At 42.2% G+C, this 21,567-nt stretch overlaps 1 protein-coding gene across 1 annotated transcript; it reads right to left on the bottom strand.

The window, feature by feature from the left end:
* Positions 1-17,047: 17,047 nt before the first annotated feature.
* On the bottom strand, positions 17,048-18,664 carry kcna2b (potassium voltage-gated channel, shaker-related subfamily, member 2b). Its single transcript, XM_053424736.1, has one exon. It carries the CDS (start codon positions 18,662-18,664, stop codon positions 17,162-17,164), a length of 1,503 nt encoding a protein of 500 aa, XP_053280711.1. The 3' UTR covers positions 17,048-17,161.
* Positions 18,665-21,567: the final 2,903 nt, after the last annotated feature.

The raw sequence follows: 21,567 nt of genomic DNA, 5'->3' as shown, positions 1-21,567 counted from the left end.
AGCAGCTGTGCAGTTTAGTGAGCTTGACCTTGTGACTTTACCACATGTGCGTAAACATGGGCAGATGTTCAGGCAGATCTAGCTTAACCGCGAGCTAAGGCTTTGCTAGCTGGTCAGCAAGAAATGCCATCATCAGACATCACAACATTGTATTTACACTGAGTAACAATTAACCCTTTTCTGTTTTGATTAATGCAGCGGAGGATTTGCTGCATTAACCGATGCAAACGTGAACAACTTGAGACGAGTGCAGTAACAACTTTCATTAATTTCCAGTAACGTGTTTAATCTGAAGCGACGTTTATGAAAGTTTAACACACATCACTGAAAAAGATACGGACAGCAACACACTCACTCTCTCCAGCTGATCTCACATTTCTGCCTGCTCCTCATTAAGAGACAACACATTCTCGCCATTTTGCTTTTGGTGCGGATCAAGACTGCCCACTTAAGATCTTTTATAGCCATGAAAGGTTTTTTAAAGAGATCAAGCTTAGTGTATTACGGCCATTATGTCTGTCTGACATTAGTCGGTACAATGTTATGGGGGGGTTTTCCACTTTCTTTTTTTCATCATGTGTCTGTGTGTGTGTGTGTGTGAGAGAGATCCCTGAGTAATTCCACTCAGGGTTGAGGCTTCATTAAAGTTTCAAGTGATCTTTTGCTTGCAGCTGATCCTGGTGCATATTTCACATTTAATCTAACTGGTCGTCAGGTCCACTTTTGTCACAGAAATGAGACTCTCATTAGACAAGTTCTTTAACCTCTAAGTACTTCAGTGTGCTGCTCCACACAAACACTGCTACACCATCCTCCATATTGTGATGTAAATATACTTGAAGCTTCTTCCAATGCAGTATTTTCAATGCCTGTGCCTTCTGTGCAATAAATGACAAACTAACCTAAATTATCTCTGTCTTTAAATGATTGTTCACTCCCGTCAACACACTGAAATCCAAATTCCAACACACTTGACTGACTAATATTCATTATCACATGAATAAATCTGCAGTGTGCCAGATGTTTGCAGCTGAGCACAGTTGGCGTATCTGTTAAGTGCGCTCCCTGTGTGTGTGTGTGTGTGGGGGGGGGGGGTACTATATAGTGCTATCACCGGAGATACTCTCACATTAAGGCAAGTAAATACAATATGTTTGACCTTGCACGCTGCAGCATTTGTTATGATCCTGTGATCACGCTGGTGGATGCGGTGGTGGTGGTGTGTGTGACTGTGTGAGGGCATGGGTTGGTGGAGCTGATATTTTAGGACCGGAGTTTTTGACCCTATTAAGCAGATTAATGCAGGCTGGGCAGCTCAGTGCCATAAGCCGAGGGATCTCTTCCGTCAGATCAACACAGATATGATAGTGAGCCATCACAGATACACACACAAAAATGTGCAGATTTACGACCAAATGTTCTCTGTTAACTTCAGAATCCATGTATAGAAACGAAACTATATTAAAGCTAAAGTTAAGGTTCAGCGTCTAAAACGACTTTCACTTACATGAGTTGGGATGAGTAGTTGATTTATGTATATTTTGGTTAAAAAAAGATTAATTCAATGATTATTTTTCAATTGAAATGCTAATAATTCTCTGGGTCCAGATTCTCAATGTGCATAGTTGACTCTTTCCTTTTTCACATATGAGCTTGAACTAAAACGTCATAAAGTGTGACTTCATGAGAGGAAACTTCTGAACAGAAGGTAGAAGTTCAGGCATCCACAGTCGAGGTGAAGAGGTGAGACACAAAACCTCTTGTTGCTGAAATGACAGATGGATGACAACCGAAGAAACAGACAACATTAGGGTGACAGCTAACAAGGCTAAAGGCAAATTGTCAGGATGTGATTGGATGAGACAAGAATGAGGTGGTGGAGCTTTGTCATAGTTGAAAACTGTGCTTGGGATTGAAAGTACGTCGCTTCCTTACAGAATTTTCGCGAAGTTTCATTTTTTCTTTTAGATTTGATGTAGTATTGTGGCATTTTAAAGTGCCCCTATTTGGGCAGGTTTATAATATAAAAATTACTGAAGGGTAAGTTTGGTTTTAATTAGTTATTTGATGCTGTAAAAACTAGATAAACATCATGATTGACAGGTGGTTGGGCACAGGTATGGGCAGGCCCTTCACACTAAAGCTCCACTCCATGATAACTCATGCACAAGAGCTTCAAAAGGGAGCCATGCACAGCTCCACTACAAGACTGCTTACAGTTATCATTTTGGATCTTTTCAAAAATTAAATTTTTACCGGCTCTGTCAGTAATTTACTGCTCCTCTCTGCGTCTCTATCATTCGCGCTGCACACTGCCAACTTAACCATGCCAAACTGAGCCATGTCCACCCAGTCAGAGTTCACACTTGTCCGATGACGATGTTTGTGTGTCTGAGTGAGTGTGTCAGGCTGTCTGTGTGTAAGCGAGAGAGAGGAAGAGAGAGAGAGAGAGAGAGAGAGAGAGAAATCGTACTCATTTAAGAAATGTATCGACCATTATGTGGTGATCAGAGTTGATATTGTGGCTTCATTTAGATAAAAAGCTTTATACCACAATAAAGGAAAGGAAAAAGATCTGATAAGCATAATATGGATTCATATTAATTGTGCAAATAATAATTTTTATTCAAGATAATTGCTAGTTACAATTTTGGGATTCAAATTGTTGTTAGTTAAAAACCCAGTATTACGGTAATTGAAGATACATTTTTAATTATCAAACATCTATTATCCGAATATCGTAACCTTAGCCCTCTCTGTTGAGCTTCTACATCACTTACTAAAATATGAATTACAAATGTCCATTTGGTAATGCAGCTCGCACAACCAGAGCCAACAATGCTTCTCAGTAATGGAGCTAAAAATAGATTGTAGTTTTATTGCATGTGTGTGTTTATTTGTGTGTGTGTGTGTGTGTGTGTGCGTGTGTGAATTCTACAGCCTGAAAATGATCATGTCCTTTATTGCTTCACTAATTTGCTGAATAACTTTTGATGATGCTGTGATGGAGACTGTTTGATGGACAGGTCAATTACAGAGTAGAGCAAGTGCAGACACAACACACAAACACACACATTAAACACATTAAAATAGTGCAACAATACAGACCAGGCCCCAGGGACTCAAGTGGATAAAAGTTGTTTTTTTGATGCGAACTACAACTGTCTTTGTTACCTGACTTTCAGATCTCTTCTGTCTCCACAGAAGAGGTTGTGTTTTTCGTCATGGTTTGTTAGATTGTCTGTCATTTAGCAGAATCGCAAAAAAAAAGTACTTGACAGTTTTCCAATATACTTAAACCATGGAATAAACCATAAAATGTTAGTGCAGATTAAAAATCCACGTCTAGTCAATTTAAATGTGGTGAAACTAAATTAAACATGGCTGATATTCAATATCCTGCCCAAAAATGTAAAATAAAACATCTTAATATAAGTTTGCTCATATCACCCATGCCTCCTCCATATGTCTGTCTGGAGGAGATTTGTTGTCTACGTGCACTCTCGTTGCTGCTGATGCTGACATGGGTGTCTGCAGGCTCCAGGCCAAGTCCCAGTGCACAGCAGCTGGGACCAAAATCCTCCCCTGGCTTTTTGACAACACACACAAACGCACATACTCACGGTCGCACGCTTGCACGCACGCACGCACACAACAACGGCAACAACAGCATGAGCCCAGTACAGCCAAAAATCCTCCTGATGAATTAAAAACTTCCAGTGGAGCAGCTAAAAACAGCACAGAGACTTAACTGGAGGCAATGAAACTGATAAGGCTGAAGGTGCGACTTGTGTTATGTACTCAGGCAGAGGGATAAATAAAAACGCAGTTTGATGGAATCAGACAGACAAACAGACGACTGCTGATGTTCTGGTTTAAATCAAATCTAAATGCAGGTATATTATATCTTGAGGAGCAGGTCATTTAAAGTGCATCACTTCCAAATGTGGACAAAGACTGAACGCTCCTAGTTAATGTGTCTGGTCAAAAAAAAGAAAAATGAAGACATGTCACATTACTGGCCATGACAAAAAGATTGATGTGCCAGTGTGAGTCTGTCTGGATGAAAGTGTTACACGCCACACATGCAGCTGTGGCCAGCAACTATCAGAGCAAAGTTATCAATCAAATACACACAGGCTTTTTATTATTTTAACTGCTAAATGAAATTCAAAAGGTCATAGGTCCGTCAGAGGGGATTTGAAAGTCACTAGGTGTTTTGCAGCAGGTTGAATTAAATGAAACGAACATTTCATTTTACCTCAAAAGCAATGAAGTACACTCACGCAGTGTTATCCCTTCCACTGCTTACCTAGGTCACACACACACACACACACACACACACACACAGAGACACACACACAGACACACACCCTGGCATTCCTCTCTCCCAGTGAGGATTAAGCCGGTCTTATTTACAAAAATATGACGTTATGTTTTTTTAGAAGCTTTTTTGGTGCCAGATCCAGACAGATAAAATATGGCCATCTGGTCTGACTCTCCACATGTCACTAATCCCAGGTAGCATACTAACAAGTGATGTACGTGAGCAAACACACACACACACACACACACACACACACACACACACACACACACACACAGATTCCAAAATACACGGTGCACATTGAGTGAAGCTCCACATCTGCTTATAAATGACACACACTGTGCACTTTTGAACCCTCAAGACGAATTTTCCCCCTCACAGTATCAGCTTACTGACATGGACAGACTCATAGCAACATAATGGGATATTTACTGTAAATTCCATTAATTTCGACAAGCACACATTGAACAAAGAGCAGTTGCACTTTCTGCAGGGCCACGTCATCTCAGGTAGGTATTAGAGGAGCTCTTCACTTTTCGGTCTCCATCACAGAGCCGACAATTCAACTATTTCTTACTTGTTTCTGTAACAGCTGTATTTTACTTTTTAAGAAGGCCGGTTTTTTGAGAAAGAAATCAAGCCGAGGTGCTTGATACTAATTCAGTATCAGAGGAGAGGAAGCTATATGCCTGTCCTGCAGCCTACGTGATATTAGTTTATATCGTCCATTTCAGTGTTGTCCAAATCAATTATACAAATAAAACCTTTACACATACACACTTATAGACAAAAAATGAGCAGGAAGAAAAAAATCGAAAACAATCATCCTCTTAATAACAACATAATTATGCCTTAATAGTTGGCTTCATGTCAATTTATAACATTTATTACATTTCCATATGTTTTGTGTAGAAGTTCTCGAATTATTTGATTTAACCACACTAACTCAACATGATAGAAAACAAGTGGCCCTTAACATTGAACTAATGTTATAAAGTTAAATGGAGATTTAACATGTAATTGACTTACACAAAGTCAACGTTAGAGGCATAATTATATTTTGAGTGTAACATAAATATATATGGTCATAACTTTTTTGATTTCCTTTCTTTTCAAAAATCACATATAACAAATTTACTATCCGTTAATAAAAAGCCAACTTCATAAAATGAATGATCCTTAATAACTTCATACGGTTTCATTCATTGTTTCTTTATACATGTTCTTAAATTGAATTATTATTGAGAAACATTAACAGAGAACTGCACAGGTACAATTTACCAATTAAAGAACTATGATTTAGGCTAAATACTTCACTGAGGAGGGTTTGATTTGTTTTCAGCACCTCCTTAAATCAGGGAGGGGAAACATGAGAGCTTTGTCCAGATTGATGGAAGAATAATTCCTTAATTGTTTTTAAGGAAAGAGCAGCCCCTATTTCCTCTGGTCTGTTTTTTATAAAGAATAAAGTTTCCATCCTTTATTCTGCAGTGAAAGAAGGCGGGTGTGCTTTCTCTGTTGCTCCAGCCACACACTTAAGTAGCGCGACCGTGCAACAGCTGGTTGTATGAAAGACAACGCGCACGGTGGTGACGGCTCACACATGAGAAGTCAGGGACGGACGCACGGAGGAGAAGTGGGAAAAAAGGAACCTACCTTCAGTCCCGTCACGATCCCCGCACATGCCCGGGTTTGGCTGGCGAAAGTTGTGTGCGCTCCGGGCCGGGCCGGAGGCATGGTCAGTGCGCACCGGATCCACTGACCCCCACGTACTTCCTGTCGCCCCCGGGTTGACCGCACCGACAGCAGGCGCGGTGGAGGTGGCCCGGCCAGATGTGACAATGATATAACCACTGCATGCTTACGTTTTAATTTGGCCAATTCCCCGCTGGCAAAAGCCCTGTTGGTCTATTTTGGTTTTCTTCGTCCTCCAACCAAAGCTGCAGCCTGTGGATATCTGTTTATCCCCAGGGAGGGGAGGAGAGAGAGGAGAGAGAAGAGAGAGAGAGAGAGAGAGAGAGAGAGAGAGAGAGAGAGATGCTATCTTTCAATATATCCTTTCATTTTTCATCACAATGCTCGAAGGACACATTCACAATTTCCATCTTACAACAATATGGACTTTAAATGGATAGTTCACCGAAAAATAAAAATGCACTCATTATCTAATTACTTTTTGTTGCAGGGGTAAACGGCGATGCTGCCAAATCCAAAATAGGTCTAAATGGTGGCCGATTCTGCAAACGTCAAAAAACAACAGAAATACACATGAAATGCCTCCATTCTGCTCTCATGGTGTCACCCAAGTGCCCGTTAGACCCGGTATTCAAATCTGAGTCAGAACGAGGTAATTTACACCAAGTTTTTAGCCTAAATATCCGCTGTGATCCAGATGCGATCGCGGCTCCAGAGGTGCATATCAGAGGCATGCGGACTCAAACACAGAAACTCTTCCCCAAAGACCTGTGAACGCTATTGATTTGTTAAATCAATAAAATTCCTGCTTAAAAGACCCTATGGATGATGATCATTTTTCTTTAATGCTGAACTGTGCAGAATTGTGGATTGTGCCTCCCCACATCCATTACTTCAGGGCCAGGGGTGATTTAAGTAACCAGAAAGTCTCACAGTGGGCACAGTGGGAATGGTAGTGTGGTTTTAAGATTAATACTCTTGCGAGCCATCAACCCTTCATCTACTGACAGTTCTACCTGCACCACTTTATCATCTATTGTGTATTATTAAGTAAGTGCAGGTCAAACTCTCTGTGGTTGAAGAAGATCAATACGCTGCCTTGCTTATATATTCATCTCCCATCATCGCTGTTTTAAACGGCATCAAGGTTTCCCCTTGACCATGACCCCCTGACCCCTGGACCTGCATCCAGCCTCTTGGGGGTTGAGATGCTCCGGAACCTGGATCATTACAAAGCCACATGGAGATGACTTTAGAATGTGGATAGGTCTCCCTCTGTAGGCTAATGGTGGCACTGCATTTTTAAAATTCACTCTCCAGGCCTTAATTCCAGAAGGCTTTTGTTAAGATTGTTTGTTTGTCTGACTTATTTAAGTTGTGTTTGGTATAAAATAATTTTTGCCAGGTAAAAGAAAGAACAAATGAATCACTGACTGATTGTGATATATCCCCCTTCATTTTGTGCAAGGATATTTCCACTGATTTAGATTGAAGCTGCACTGCCACCAATTGTTTTCTCTATCTAACACACAGGTTTTATTAATTTGGTTAAAATCAGAAAAAAAAAAGTCAAAATTTCTTTATATCAATTGTTTGATGCCATTCACATGAACGTTATCCAAAAACTCCAAAACATTGCCATCCAAAACAGATTTCCATAAAATGTAGATGGCATTGGACGGGACATGGGCCAAGAAAGATGGCTGTCAATATTGACACAGATCTGGACAAAGACATTTTCACAGATTACTTAGAGAATATTAATAATGAATATTTATGAACATAATCATTTGAATTGTGGACTGATGCGGATGAATGCAAGCAATTTGGTATGGATCCAAATAAGAATCAAGCTCTAGCTGATTTACAGTAAATGTGGTTTCATGAGGCCACTGTCCGGCCTTGGTGGAGGTGACTGCTGTTAAGTCGTTCACCTCCACATCTGTTCCTCCCCATGTATCGCACTGCTATTTCCCAGTTTAAGCAGCCACACAAGTCTGCATATTTCTCACTGTGTTTTCTGATTGTGTTTCCACCTCCATCCATATTCATAAGTTGCGCTGTCTCCTTCCAGGAATCCTCCACTACACAGGCCTGATCTCCTGCTCTTCTCTCATCTTCTCTGTTTTTCCAATTCCTCCCAAAGCTGTTGTACTGCCAACACTCTGTGTCTACTCTTCTTTCCCATTAGAGTCACAAAATACATGCCAAAGAGAGAACGGCGGCTTTGCATCTTCAGAGACAAAGCTGTCGAGATGACAAGGGAGACGACAACAAAGATAATATCTGAAAGATTTTCGTTTGTAAATCTGCTAAATTCGTTTTGCATTTATTTTCCTTTGTTGCTCTATGTGAACCTTACGTGAACTCTACTCTACGGTGGAATCCAAAAGGTTGAGATTGAATGGGTAATTCGATATTACATGCTTTAAATGTATCACAGATTTAGTGATATAATAAAAAGATGCCGTAACATAATTATTCTTAAAAAAAAAAAAGTTATATTCTTCCTTGGTTGGGATTGAACACAGGATACCAGGCAGATGGAGGGAAAGTAAATGCAACCTTTAGCTAAGTAACCATTGACTGCTAATGCTCTCCAATCACCACCCATTAATTCACCTCTGATGCATTCTTGATCAATACGCTGAGAGGAATAAAGCTAAGAGCAAATCTGCAGGGGAGAGAGAGTGTGTGTGTGTGTGTTTGTCTAGTGTGTCTGTGTGAGCGCATATGCAAATCTGTGTATTTACCATTTTAAAGCAACATTTAGGTAGAAAATCATTCATTCAACAAAGAATGAAGCTGCAAAACAGAGGAGTAAAATCCCACCTGCAGGGGAAAGATGGGAAAGAGAACAGGAAACTAGAATGGATTGTAGAATGTGGGTTTCTTTTTGAGTTTATGAATTATTTATACGGATGAGATATTTTAAGCCCCCAATTTCATGTCTGTGAGAAATGAGTGGGTGGAGGTATGGAGAGGGGGAGAGGGGGAGAGGAAGTGGATATCATCTGCTTGCGTCCTCACAGAGGTGACCATTATCGTACTCAGCCTCATGCACACTCACGCACACACAACCCTGCCTCTCCACATTATCTCAGTCAGTCGGCAGTAGAAGAATCCTTAGTATTCATCAGCACGTTTTACCATCAGAGGACACGGCCTGTCCGGCTGCTTGTGAATGCATTACGGGAACAGTTTATCTTTTTTGGTAGTGACACGTCCTATGTTTGGGCTCTGGGCTCTTTTTTTACTGTGATAAAGCATAATAACCAAAACCATTGTCTTTCTACAAAAAGCAAAATAAGAAATTTTGTAAGATGAGCTTTTCAAAGTTTGAATATCACAGTGTACCAATTATAAACTGTATAATGCAGCAGTCACAGTTCAGCCTTTACTGCATAAGAATTGGGTTAATTTTGTTTGTTGAAAAACACAGAATCAAGGTTCAGATCCTGCTGCACAGTATCACACGAGGAGGGTGAGAAACTTATTCCAGTTCAGAATCTGCAGATATAATCATGTCTCTACGTGGACACTAGGTGGCAGAAAGGCTAAGAGCAAGTGGATTTGTGGATTCATGAATGAGGATTCAATAATACTGGAAGGCCACTGGTTGCTGAATGAGCTCTGTTTGCTGCTCTGGATCAGGAGAGAGAGCGGGGTTGGTTAACAAGAAGAGAAAAGTGAGATATAATTACAGACCTTGCCCTACAATCTAACAGCAAAATGTGAATCGATACCAATCAGTTGTCTGTGGCGCTGCCAGGTGTCTGCTGATGTGAAACACCAGAACCTGCAGGTTCATTTAGCTGATTTATAAAACACTGCATTTATTTTCTTTGGTGTCCGTCACTCCCAATATGCTTTCCGCAGAGACTATAAACTACAATTTCTAAGGTCTTCACCCTACTATGTTAAGTGCCTTGATAATAAAATAAAATAAAATAAAATTCAATTCAATTGAATGGAACAAATGTAAAGGCTTTTAGAACATGGTCAACAACTGTTTCTGCTCTACCTCAGCCGTAAGTCTGTGATAACCAGGATGATCTTAAACGTCCTCTGGCCTTCAACACAAACACACCTCAAGCTCAGGAGGAAAAAGAATTGGAAAATACAAATCAAATATATGGCTCCTGCAAGACTGACCTGTCAGACCAGAAAGTTCCATAAAGACCGACAGTGAAGTGGAAACTTTTAAGGAGGTCCTCCATCTGCTCACCCTTCCACTAGAGATCCTTGTGCAGCTGTTTGATGGAGGGGACTGCAGGTTTACCTCCGTTCAGATGATTCTATAAACTGTTTAGACTTAGAGAGTAAAGAAGCCCTCATATCTGTCTTTACTGTGAAGCAACGTACATGCACAGGGTTCAGTTTCATCTCTGCAGATGTCAGTCCAGGCTGACTTGCTAAAGCTTTATTATATTTGTAGATATATCATCATTGCTCTTTTCTTTATTAATACCCATTAGCTGAGAAAGGTGCGGTCTGTTTCCGTCACACATTATAAAACCTGCTGAAAAGACATGTACACAATCTTTGACACTGTTTTAGCCTGTTAAGCTCACAGCAGCGCTAAGTAAACAGCTGTATGCAAATCACCTGTTTATGCCTCTCAGGATCCTACTGATACATAAAGGCAAGAAACAAAAATTGCAGAAAAGATTATGAGCTATAGGTTTCTTTTATGTTTAGGGGGAATGCCTCCTTTCTCTTATATTTTTTATTATTTTCTGTATGAATGTGTGTCTACAACACCTGCAACGATCAGATGAAATAAAGAATTTTGTGAATTGCAAACTTCTCTATGCATAAACATACCCATACATATATATATGTATGTATATACTGTAGCTGTAACGACTGTCTGAGCCTCACTCCAAATCTTTTTAAATGTAATATTTGTGTAACCACATACCAAATAATATGATTAAAAAAATGTATCATTTTATAAACAGCTATTTCTTTTACTATAAATATATTTCAAGACAATATTTAAGACTGTTGCATTGCTGTGTTTTGCTGTAAGTAAAGGTTTATGATGGACAGCAGCCGACAGAATGTGGGCCAAACCCATAAATCAATTCAGCTCATTAAACTCATTGACAGGCCGGAGCTCCCCAGTGACATTCTTTACTGATACGTCCACCTTCTCATCTACTCAAAATCCAACCCAGCTCCCAGTCCACCCATCCTATTATCCACCTTCCATTTCGGTCACCTCATCCCCGCATCTAATATACTGATTTAAAAATAACCTTTTTTTTCAGTTGTGTTCAAGATTTACTACAAATCCAATAAAATCAACCGTGGAATATACAGAATCCACCGGCTGTTTGAGTATTTACAGCCAGAAGCAGGCATTCCCTTCAACCAGAAAGGAAACCTATTGCTATTAATAGAATAGGTAAGGAGCCTCCACTGGGTGAACAGGACGATATAGAAAGCGCTCCCCCTCCACCACAGACATTCATAAAAAAATTTGCACACAATATGAACACAAGTTTTCCCTTGTGAAACTCGGCACGCTATAAAGAAAGTTCAGGATGACAAGCCATGAACTGGGCTGTATATTAGGTTGTAAATCATCTCATACTGCAATCGGCTATGCACTTGGCCCATTGGGCATTGCCTCATACGACAGTCACAAGTACACTCTTGTCCATCAAAATGACAGGAGTTATGGCAGAAACTGGGTCGTAAAAGACATCGGTAACATATGAATTTCATTATTTTCTCATGGCCACTTTAGGTAATCTAATAAATAAATATTGGACGTCTGGCTGGCCTAGTGGAAAACTTGAAGCTCATGTTTAATACATCGCAAACGTCAATATGCAATTCAATGACAATCAGTTAGCTGAAGGGCTGCCTCGAATCTGAGCTCAGCTGATGTACCAGAACCATGGTGAGCTGAGATGGTCAGAGGGAGCATTATACTCCTGCTAATGTACGTCTGAGGGGAGAGTCAGATCACTCACTGTGCATCACTTTGCTGCTGGAGGGGAAGAGAGATGAACACAAGGGGAAATGTGTGGGAAAGGAAATGTGAGAAGGGCAAATGACAGAGAGGGAAAGTGAGAACAAACTCAAGCAGCAGCGTTTCAGGGAACAAGAGGAGAGGCAAACATTTCCAGCAACTGGGGAGAGGTGTTCGACTCGAAAACAAGATACTCAAAGTGTCTGTGCTTGTCCCACAATATGTTGAACTGCGAATCAAGAGCGTTTTGCTCTCCTCTGTCTGCCTCGTCCTCTCTGCCACTGCCCCTCGCCGGCTTTATAAATAGACCACTTTGCTTTCTCAGTAAACCACAATGTTCGTAAGATTCACTCACGGGGGCGGAGCAGGACACATCCAGGAGGTGAGGGTCGATTGTCGATTTAAAGACATCGTCTGTAATGGACCAGAGAGCGGCCGCTTTTCATTCATTTATACTGAATGATAGATGAAATATTTCGTTTTTCTTTCTCGGGATGACCATGTTCTTTGCTTTAAGATCATGGAAGAGGAAATTAATCTGTCACACACTATAAATAATCTCTGACTGAGATATAAGGAAAACATTTTTGCTCAATACTGAGGATTCCGAACATCAAGCGTTAAGTATATGGTTAGGATAAACAACATTGTAGTTGAATGTCACTGATTCAAAGAGCAGATTTGGACACACATTTAAATGAACATGCAACAAGCTTGGCTGTAGCTGCCCCTGCGACCCTCAAAGGAACATAGACGTGTAGATAATGGACGGATGGATGGATGGGACAAACTGATCTAAGCCAACTCCAATTTCATAAACCACAAGAAGAAGCAAAAGAGAAGCTTATTGTAAAGATGTTATTATTGATATAATCATCAGACCATTAGTATCATCAGACCATTAGTAGTATTATTATTCATAACAGTTTTATCATTTACAATGGTTTTCAATGACAAAAGTGCCTCTTTCAGTTTATAGTCACTGTAAGTCCTTGTAACCGGCATGGCAAGCGTTCAGGTCCATTTTTCCTTTGCATGTTACATCGTACAGTTTGCATCATGGTTCAGTCTTTTTCTTTACAATGGTAGAGAAAAACAACAGGTTGTAAACAAACACATGGAGCTGAGCAGAATCCACCTTAAGAATAATAATACAGTGAATACTGTGGATTATGTAAAGCACATTCAAACTTATTTCTGACCGAAGGCAGATGATTTAGAGTAATTGAGATCAGTAGTCTGGAGGTAAATATGTGTTGAGACAGTACAGACAGAATAAAACCTGCATATGGATTTCAGTTAATCCTCTGCCCATGCAACGTGTGAGGCTCAAAGAAGAGCTAATAATGACAATCAATACGTAACCATGGAGGAATCAAACAAAAGATCAGTTACACATCTGACAACACAAATAAATTAAAGCTCTCATAGAAATAATATTCCCTTTGTGAATTCTTAACATATTTCCATTCGTTGTCCTTGGAGCATACAAACCTAAGAGCTAATTCATCATCTATGAAACGTTAGCTTCTTGGATTAGTTCAGCAGGCATACACTTCGATTCCCTGCTACATAGGGATCTGTACATGGCAGGAGCTCGTTTTAAAGCAGAAGCTTTAGGCATTTTAAGACATCACTGAAAGCAGCCGTTTTATATAACTGTTAAATACATTGTTTACATGGCTATGTGTGTTCACCACCACCTGTGGCCTTTAAGTCCAGTCAGTTTGTGTGTATTGAAGTATGATATAACCACAGGAACATGTCTTTCCTGACAGCAGAAGTCACCACACAGGCAGTGTGTGTACACACGTGTACAATAGCTGTGTGTAATAAATTACAGCAAAGATGTGTTTTCCTTGGTTCAAATCCTGATGTGCGATCGTGTTGGTTTCTCTGAGAGAACTTCCCTGTCTCGACAGAGCGCGTCACTTCAACCTTGTGCTTGGTAACAATAGAGGAAAAGACGGAGGTCCAGAAGATTCACATAAAGTCACATAGGTCTTCCAGTACAATGTGGAGAAATACAAGAATACACCAGAGTAAAGAGCAGGGCCGGGTCTAGGCAGGGGCAAGAGGGGGCCTGGCCACCTCAAATAAATGTTGTGCCCCCTCAAACTAAATAGGGTTAGGGTTAGGGTTAGGCACAATGCCCCCTCAAGATTTGTGGCTGCCCCCTCATACATGCCTGTCTAGACCCGACCCTGGTAAAGAGGAGGGTGTGGGCAGTGCTTGATTTACTTCCATCATCATATTTTCCTTCCAAATCATTCCTCACTTTCCCTCTATTTCCTCTCTTCAAGTCCCAGTAGCTGATACCACAGTGTATCTCGAAAACAAATGCTCGTAGATCTCACCTTTGGCGAGTGTAGCGGGACATTCCCTTCAGTTTTCCTCGTTTAATATACTAGATGCATGTGTTGAGTATGAACACGCTCTGTAAACACTGTGCTGAGATGGTGTCGAACATACAGAGAAGCACAGGCCTGGAGTCGAGGAGAGCAGTGTTTTGGATAACTGCTGCCACATTGTCTATAAAAGCTACACTAGCAGCTTGTATCTAAATGATCTTTCTCACAATCTCCTTGTCTCTCTCATTCTCTCTCTCACACACACACACACACACACAGACAACACTTAGCATGATGGACCTGCATGTCAGAGACAGTCCCTCTGAGCATTATGATACACTTGGCTGAGCATAAAGTCTCACTGACCAACTGCTTGAGTCTGTCCGCGTCCACTGGGTTTGGCAGCTCATACAGAGTAGTAGCTGTTGTTGTGCTTTCACTATGACACACAGTTAGTGGGTTGTGACTGCAACAGATGGTAAAGACTATAAAGCTGGGGCGGGACATTAGTTAACATCTGGGCTGTGAATCATTCTGTCAGTTTGGCAATCCTCATGTCTTTTTTGAATCTATCATATCTTCCTTGTTTCCGTACATGTAACCTGTTCCCTTTCCCCCCGATTAGATATAGTTAAATCTTCTAATGGACACACAAGCCTCATTGGGTACATACTTCACATGGATTCAACAACATTTCAAATAGCAATGGTAGAAAGATGCATATATGCGAAGCATCACTCAGACTTCTTAAACGAGACACCTATCTCCCTTATATCGCGTAAAGCGCAAGTATCTATAAATATGTATATATTTAAGGAGATTTGCCCTTTTAATACTATTCATACTAATGCATGCTATGATGAATACTCAGGACATGCAGCTCTACGATAGCAGAATAGCATCTTAGCACTTACGCTAGGTCCTGCATTATTTGGGCAAAATGCCCCAATGGAATGACTTTTCAATATGACGGCCGAGAGCTCAACGTACAGTAACCTAAAAAAAACATATGCAAATGGTCACATCACATGTTCATGGAGAAAAATCGTCATCAATTTGAAAACACATGTGCGGCAAATAAAGTATGTGCTGCAACCACTCACAACGCAACCCTATGCTCACAACACAATCAAATACTGACAACAAAACCAAAACCAGATCAACAACGCCACAGTAAAGATATGTTGATCTGAAAACGACAGAGCTAGCATGTTAAATAGCTAACTAACATGATGTTAGTGTATTTTTTCAGAATTGGCAGAGTAGCAGTATGTTTTCCATTTGCCATGCATGTGCTACCAAATTGATGGATATGATTCTCCGTTGTATATATTGGGTCTATTTGCATATGCTTTCTTAAAAGGTAGTGTGTTGAGCTCTCAGTTTGATTGGGCAAGATCAATCATTTTCAAGTATTGCTAGTGAGACTCTGGATATCGTAAGAAGACTTGCAGTGGCCGACATCGCTGGTTTAAAATGATTGGACATTTTCATTTGGGTTGATCAATGAGCTCTTCCTTAAATTGCTTACATTTGGTCTGGGTTAAATAAACATCTAAAACCAAATTTGGTCCAAAAATCTCGTCTGAGCTGTTGGTACAAACATGGAATGCTGTGAAGTCAAGGAGAGCAACGTTAATGCTGGGCAGTGTAGTCGAACTAAACTAGTGCTCACTGTGACAGTGGAGCAGGTGGCAGTCAGAGAGACATTTGAAGGTACAGTCAAGAGGATGGAGAAACAGGCACTCACTCAGAACACTATCTATTCAGTCTTTCCTTCTACATCAGACGTTTTAACCATTAAAAAAAGTTGGTAAGACGCACACATTCATCATGTTGATTAAAAAAAGCACACATTTCCAGAAATCAAATGAAACATTCAACAATACATCAGACATAAACTTTGTTCAGAGGAACGTTTCTTCTGTCCACCCCCTAGCCTGCATTTACTGGAAAAACAAGGCAGAGTCTTGGCAAGAGAGTACATATGTACGATAAATCTACTTGAGTTTCGTCAAGATGGAATAACTGGCAGGAAAAAGAGGGTGGTGTGCTCTTGTGGTCCTGAATTACACAACAGAATCCTAATATATCTCCACAGAGGCCCCTAGCTTGTACTATTGACTAGACTAGAATATCTAGTGAGGGGTATGAGAGTAAAGCTAGTGCACTCAGATTGTTTCTCCCACAGAGAAAGCAACAAATGCTCTCTTTCCATCTCTTGGTTTTCCCCTGACAGAACAGCGGTGATCTCAGAGATTTGGATTTTCTCAGAGTCACGACCTTGGCAGTTTGAGCAGCCGATGAAAGTCGCTTATGTATGCCGATAGTATGGCCTGTTTTTTTTCCTTTAAATCAGAAGTGAGTTAATAACATTTATAAACAAACTTTAAGCTCATTTGAATTATTGTCATCTTGCATCTTCTCCAGGCGGCAGCTTGAGCGAGAAGGTAGAAACTTGTGGTCCCTTTACACTGTTAATATTGATTATTACTGGTTAGGCTACTATTTGGCTACTGTTACGAGCACGACCACTACTTCATATAGGTACGACTAACTCCATGCAGACACTGACAATGTCCTAAATGCGAGAGGGAGCAGTTCTATGATATGCAATGATAGGTCCTTATAGGATAATGGGAGAATAGGAGGTCTTTCTACTGACCTTTTCTCCAAGATAATCTCACTCATCTGCTCTGGACTCCCACACTGGGCTCCATACATTGGTCAACGCAGGGACCGACATTCCTGTCACAATCCCTGTAGACTCTCACAGAAGTTAACCATCCCTAGTAGCTCACATTATACATCGGTACGCATCTTAGTGATGTTTACATAGTTCGTGTTGGCAAGTGTGCAATTTCCTGTTTTCATGCCCTCGGGTCTGAAGTCCTCGGTGCTGTGGTTCACAGCCTCCTGGATCTCCACGTAATCAGATTTGCTCAGAGTGGACCCACTGCCGCTCCGACCACTCTTCTTCAGATCGTCAGCTGAGCTTTCTTTAGGCACGCTCGGCGTATTCAAATACTGTGCCTGCTCCTCGCCCTCCGTCTCTCTGTGGTAGAAGTAGTTGAAGTTTGACACGATGACAGGTACAGGCAGGGCAATAGTCAGCACACCTGCGATTGCGCAGAGAGACCCGACGATTTTTCCTCCGATGGTTGTTGGCACCATGTCTCCATAGCCTACAGTGGTCATGGAGACCACGGCCCACCAAAAGGCCTCAGGGATGCTGCTGAACTGGGATTGTGGCTCGTCTGCCTCTGCAAAGTAGACGGCGCTGGAGAAGAGGATCACACCGATAAACAGGAAAAAGATGAGGAGGCCAAGCTCACGCATACTGGCCTTCAGAGTCTGTCCCAAGATCTGGAGCCCCTTGGAGTGACGTGAGAGTTTGAAGATACGAAACACCCTGACTAGACGGATGACACGGAGAATAGCGAGAGACATGGCCTGCGAACCGGCCTGGCCGTCCTCTGGCCTCTCTGCTAGCTCCGTGCCAAGTGTGATGAAGTACGGGATGATTGCCACAATGTCGATGATGTTCATGATGTTGCCAAAAAACCCAGCTTTACTGGGACAGGCAAAGAACCTGACGAGGAACTCAAAAGAGAACCAGATGATGCAAAGGGTCTCCACAATGAAGAAGGGATCTGTGAAATATGAAGAGCCAGTATAGATGTAGGTGGTATTGTCCATGGACTGGGATGGATATTTGTACATGTCCTCATCCTCATTTCGGAAAACTGGCAGTGTCTCTAGGCAGAAGCTGACAATGGAGATCAGAATCACCATGACGGAGATTATGGCAATGATGCGAGCAGGACCTGAGCTCTCTGGATACTCGAACAGCAGCCACACTTGTCTCTGAAACTCATTCTCTGGCAGAGGTCGCTCCTCTTCCTTTATGAAACCTTCATCCTCTCTGAAGATTTCCATCGCCTCCTCGCCTAACTCATAAAACCGGATCTCCTCAGAAAAAATGTCCAAGGTGACATTAACGGGCCGGCGCAGCCTCCCTCCTGATTGGTAATAATACAGAATGGCGTCAAAACTTGGTCGATTGCGGTCAAAAAAGTACTCGTTCCGGAGAGGATCAAAATACCTCATCCGTTTTTTGGGATCACCCAGTAGCGTCTCTGGAAACTGTGAGAGGGTCTTGAGCTGCGTCTCGAAGCGCAAGCCAGAGATGTTGATGACAACTCTCTCGCAGCAATCGTGGTCCGGCTCAGGGTCATAGTGGTCGTGAGGCCCGCCCGGGTGCGCTGCTGCTTCATCCGAGGGGTCACTGGTCGCAACCGTCATGATGGAGGGAGGTGGGACCTGCAGCTTTCAGACAGGGTGGGGCCACGTCAGGGCTCAAGGAGACAACGATTCCCCAAACTTGTGGGTTCGGGGATATTAGCCAGTGGGGAGCTGCAGGAACAGGAGAGAAAGCAAGGGAAGACTGCACATATTAATATCATCAACATATGTTTTGTTCTATTTAATATGCAACAAGCAAGAAAACTAAGTCTTTCAACAACTTGGATTCTTTAGCACGTATTTCTTGTCTGTTCATTCCTTCAAATACAATTCACCGTTCTAAATTGTCAGTAATTCACAGAAACGCTGTGATGTTTTTACGACCTTCTTACAAACAAGCACAAGCAGGGCAGTTGAAAATAACAGGCAGGAGTGGCCGAGCCATTTCAGCACATTGGCTCCACTGTGTCTATCTGTATTAGGTTATGAGTTCCCTCTCATTTCAGCTCACTGCAGGATCAATATGCTCAGCAGTAATACTGTATCAGCTCTCGCAGGGTGCAATTACAACAAACAAATCTGATTATATGCTGAGTGCTCCATACAATCTCTGTGATAAATGTCCTCTTTTCTTGGTGGGGTCCCAAAAAGAAGAAACATGTCATCAAGTCACAGATTAATAGTTTATCAGCCGATTATATTCAGGGATATTTGTCACAGCCGGTTATTTAAACTGTGATACTGCAGAGCTGTAACCTTTAAACTTCACAAGCCATTGCATACAAGCTATAAAAGGAATATTAATTTGACCTAAGAGACACAACCACAGAGGAATTTGCTAATAAAAGCAGCGACGTGGAGAAGTCCTACCTATTCTCACTGGCATTGGGCTTGTTTACGCTCTGTCCTGTATGTGTGACTGCAGGTGCCCATTGAGCAGAAAGTTGCCCCCGATCCAGAGTCAGTCCCCACAGGTCAAAGCAGCTCCCCTGTGCCCACCATACATCACCACCCGCGGCTCCGGCTCTGCTGCCACGCATCAGTGGGAGAGGGGGACAAGGCGTGAGGACGCAGGGGTTACCTCCCTACCCTCAGTGACCGGCAGATGCATGTTGTGATGATGGATCCATGGTGGTGTTGACGGGGGCTTATTCTCACAAATATTCCGCCATGTGCAAACAAAAACTGAGTTGACGCTCTCAAGATGCTTCAGCGGATCTTTGAGGCGGAATCACCTGTTTGATCCACGCAGGTCCGTATGATTCTAATATTACAAACCACCATCTTTTTTTCTCCGTTATTCCATATGAACACACACCAATGATGCACAGCGGCTGTTATCTTCACGACACATTACGTGGATGAATAATCACGCAGTCCTTTGGTGGTCGCTGATAATAAAGGTGGTGGTGAGGGGGGGGGGGGGGGGGGGAGGCAAAGCAGCCAAGTTCCATGCACTGGGTTATTCACATGTTTAATGGCAGGGCTGTATAGTTGCGCGTTATTGGGTTAGTTTGGAGTGACAGGTGCCAGACATGCTCGTGGGTCGTGGACAGCCACGCTACACTCCATGCACTAAACTAAACAGAAGCATCATCCGTCGGAGCATAACGCACAATTTCAGATAAACGGCATGCAGGCATTCACCCCGTTTCTCCCGGTCTCCTCCTAAAAGGTGCCGTGAGGTCGTGAGTCCCTCATCTCTGTCCCGCTTCCCCCGTTTGACTGATGTGTCCAGCGGCTGTGTCATCTCATCACGACCGCCCGTCCATTAGCTGCCGGCTCTTCCCACGGATAGATCATATCTCGCCATGATTCTGCAGAGTTGAGGTGCGTGGGCTGCAGTTGGACATCGCGGCGCATACTAACAGCTCCTTTTTGCGCGCCTCGCCCCGTCCGTGCGCCCCCCCCCCCCCCCCCCACCCCCCCCCCCCGACACTTACTGTCCAACACCGCTCCACTTTAAAGGGGAAGCATCGCCCACCACTGGGTCTCAACATAAGCGTGTGCGTCTGGAGAGGATACGCGAGAAAATGGCATGTGGGGGACGCGCCTTGCGACCGAATGAGCAAAGAGCGTTTCCTAAATGGTTCTAATAGGAATCGTGGGCTGCGTTTACACTTTACAGCATAAATACTGTCAGTGCCAGTAATAAAGCAAATTAGTTCTGGTCCAAAGATAGACAGTGCGCGTGCAGTATTGTTTTCATGGTGTAGAAGAATAGCAGGGGAACATTACAACAGGGACATTTTTTTCCTTGAGCTGAAATAAGGAGACTGAATTGAAGGGTTGTTGAGGCAGATTATTCAATATGTGTTCATACACTGTGAGAACAAAACAAGAAAGTCCCGAGTCTTCATGCCAGAGCTGTATTTTGGAAACCAATGAGTCATTCCTATCATAATTCTATCATGTTTTATGATGTGAGTGCAGGTTTCTAAACCCCTGTGCCTGCGTTGGAATAATCTGTTTGTGTGCTTCTATGTGCTTACTTTATGTTTTATCTGTACAAATACAACCCTACCAACTCTGGGATAGTACCTTGAAATGTGTCTGCCACCTGTTAGGTCTTAAATCTTGGCCAAATACAGAGATACTCAAATATCGTTCCTTGAGTTGCTGATTTGATTCTGACCATTTACAGACCTGCACTGTATATCACATGCACTAATAACTGGACACACCTAAGACAGGCATGCATCCATACTCAAGATTGCACTGATGCTGGTAATACAATCGCAACCAATTTACATTTTGGTGATCACATGCGGTGAAATTGACTGGTGCATTGAAATTCTCTCGCAGACGGTGTTTCCCTATGGCCTCCTTTCCTCCTACTGACTGAAAGTGGGCCAGGTGAAAAATCCAGCTTTGTCTAAAGGCAGAGAGCGAGAATTGCATATGTAAGAAAAAAGAGACTAAATTAATGAAATACACGAGGAATACCCCCAACTGCCCCTATG

This window comes from Pleuronectes platessa, chromosome 6, assembly GCF_947347685.1.
Source record: "Pleuronectes platessa chromosome 6, fPlePla1.1, whole genome shotgun sequence".
Classification (NCBI taxonomy): Eukaryota; Metazoa; Chordata; class Actinopteri; order Pleuronectiformes; family Pleuronectidae; genus Pleuronectes; species Pleuronectes platessa.
Note: the sequence above shows the minus strand (reverse complement) of the source record. Positions and strands in the feature narration are given on the sequence as shown.

Bases quoted from the DNA above. Each gene is read 5' to 3' on its own strand.
- kcna2b (XM_053424736.1), bottom strand. From the start codon at position 18,664: ATGACGGTTGCGACCAGTGACCCCTCGGATGAAGCAGCAGCGCACCCG.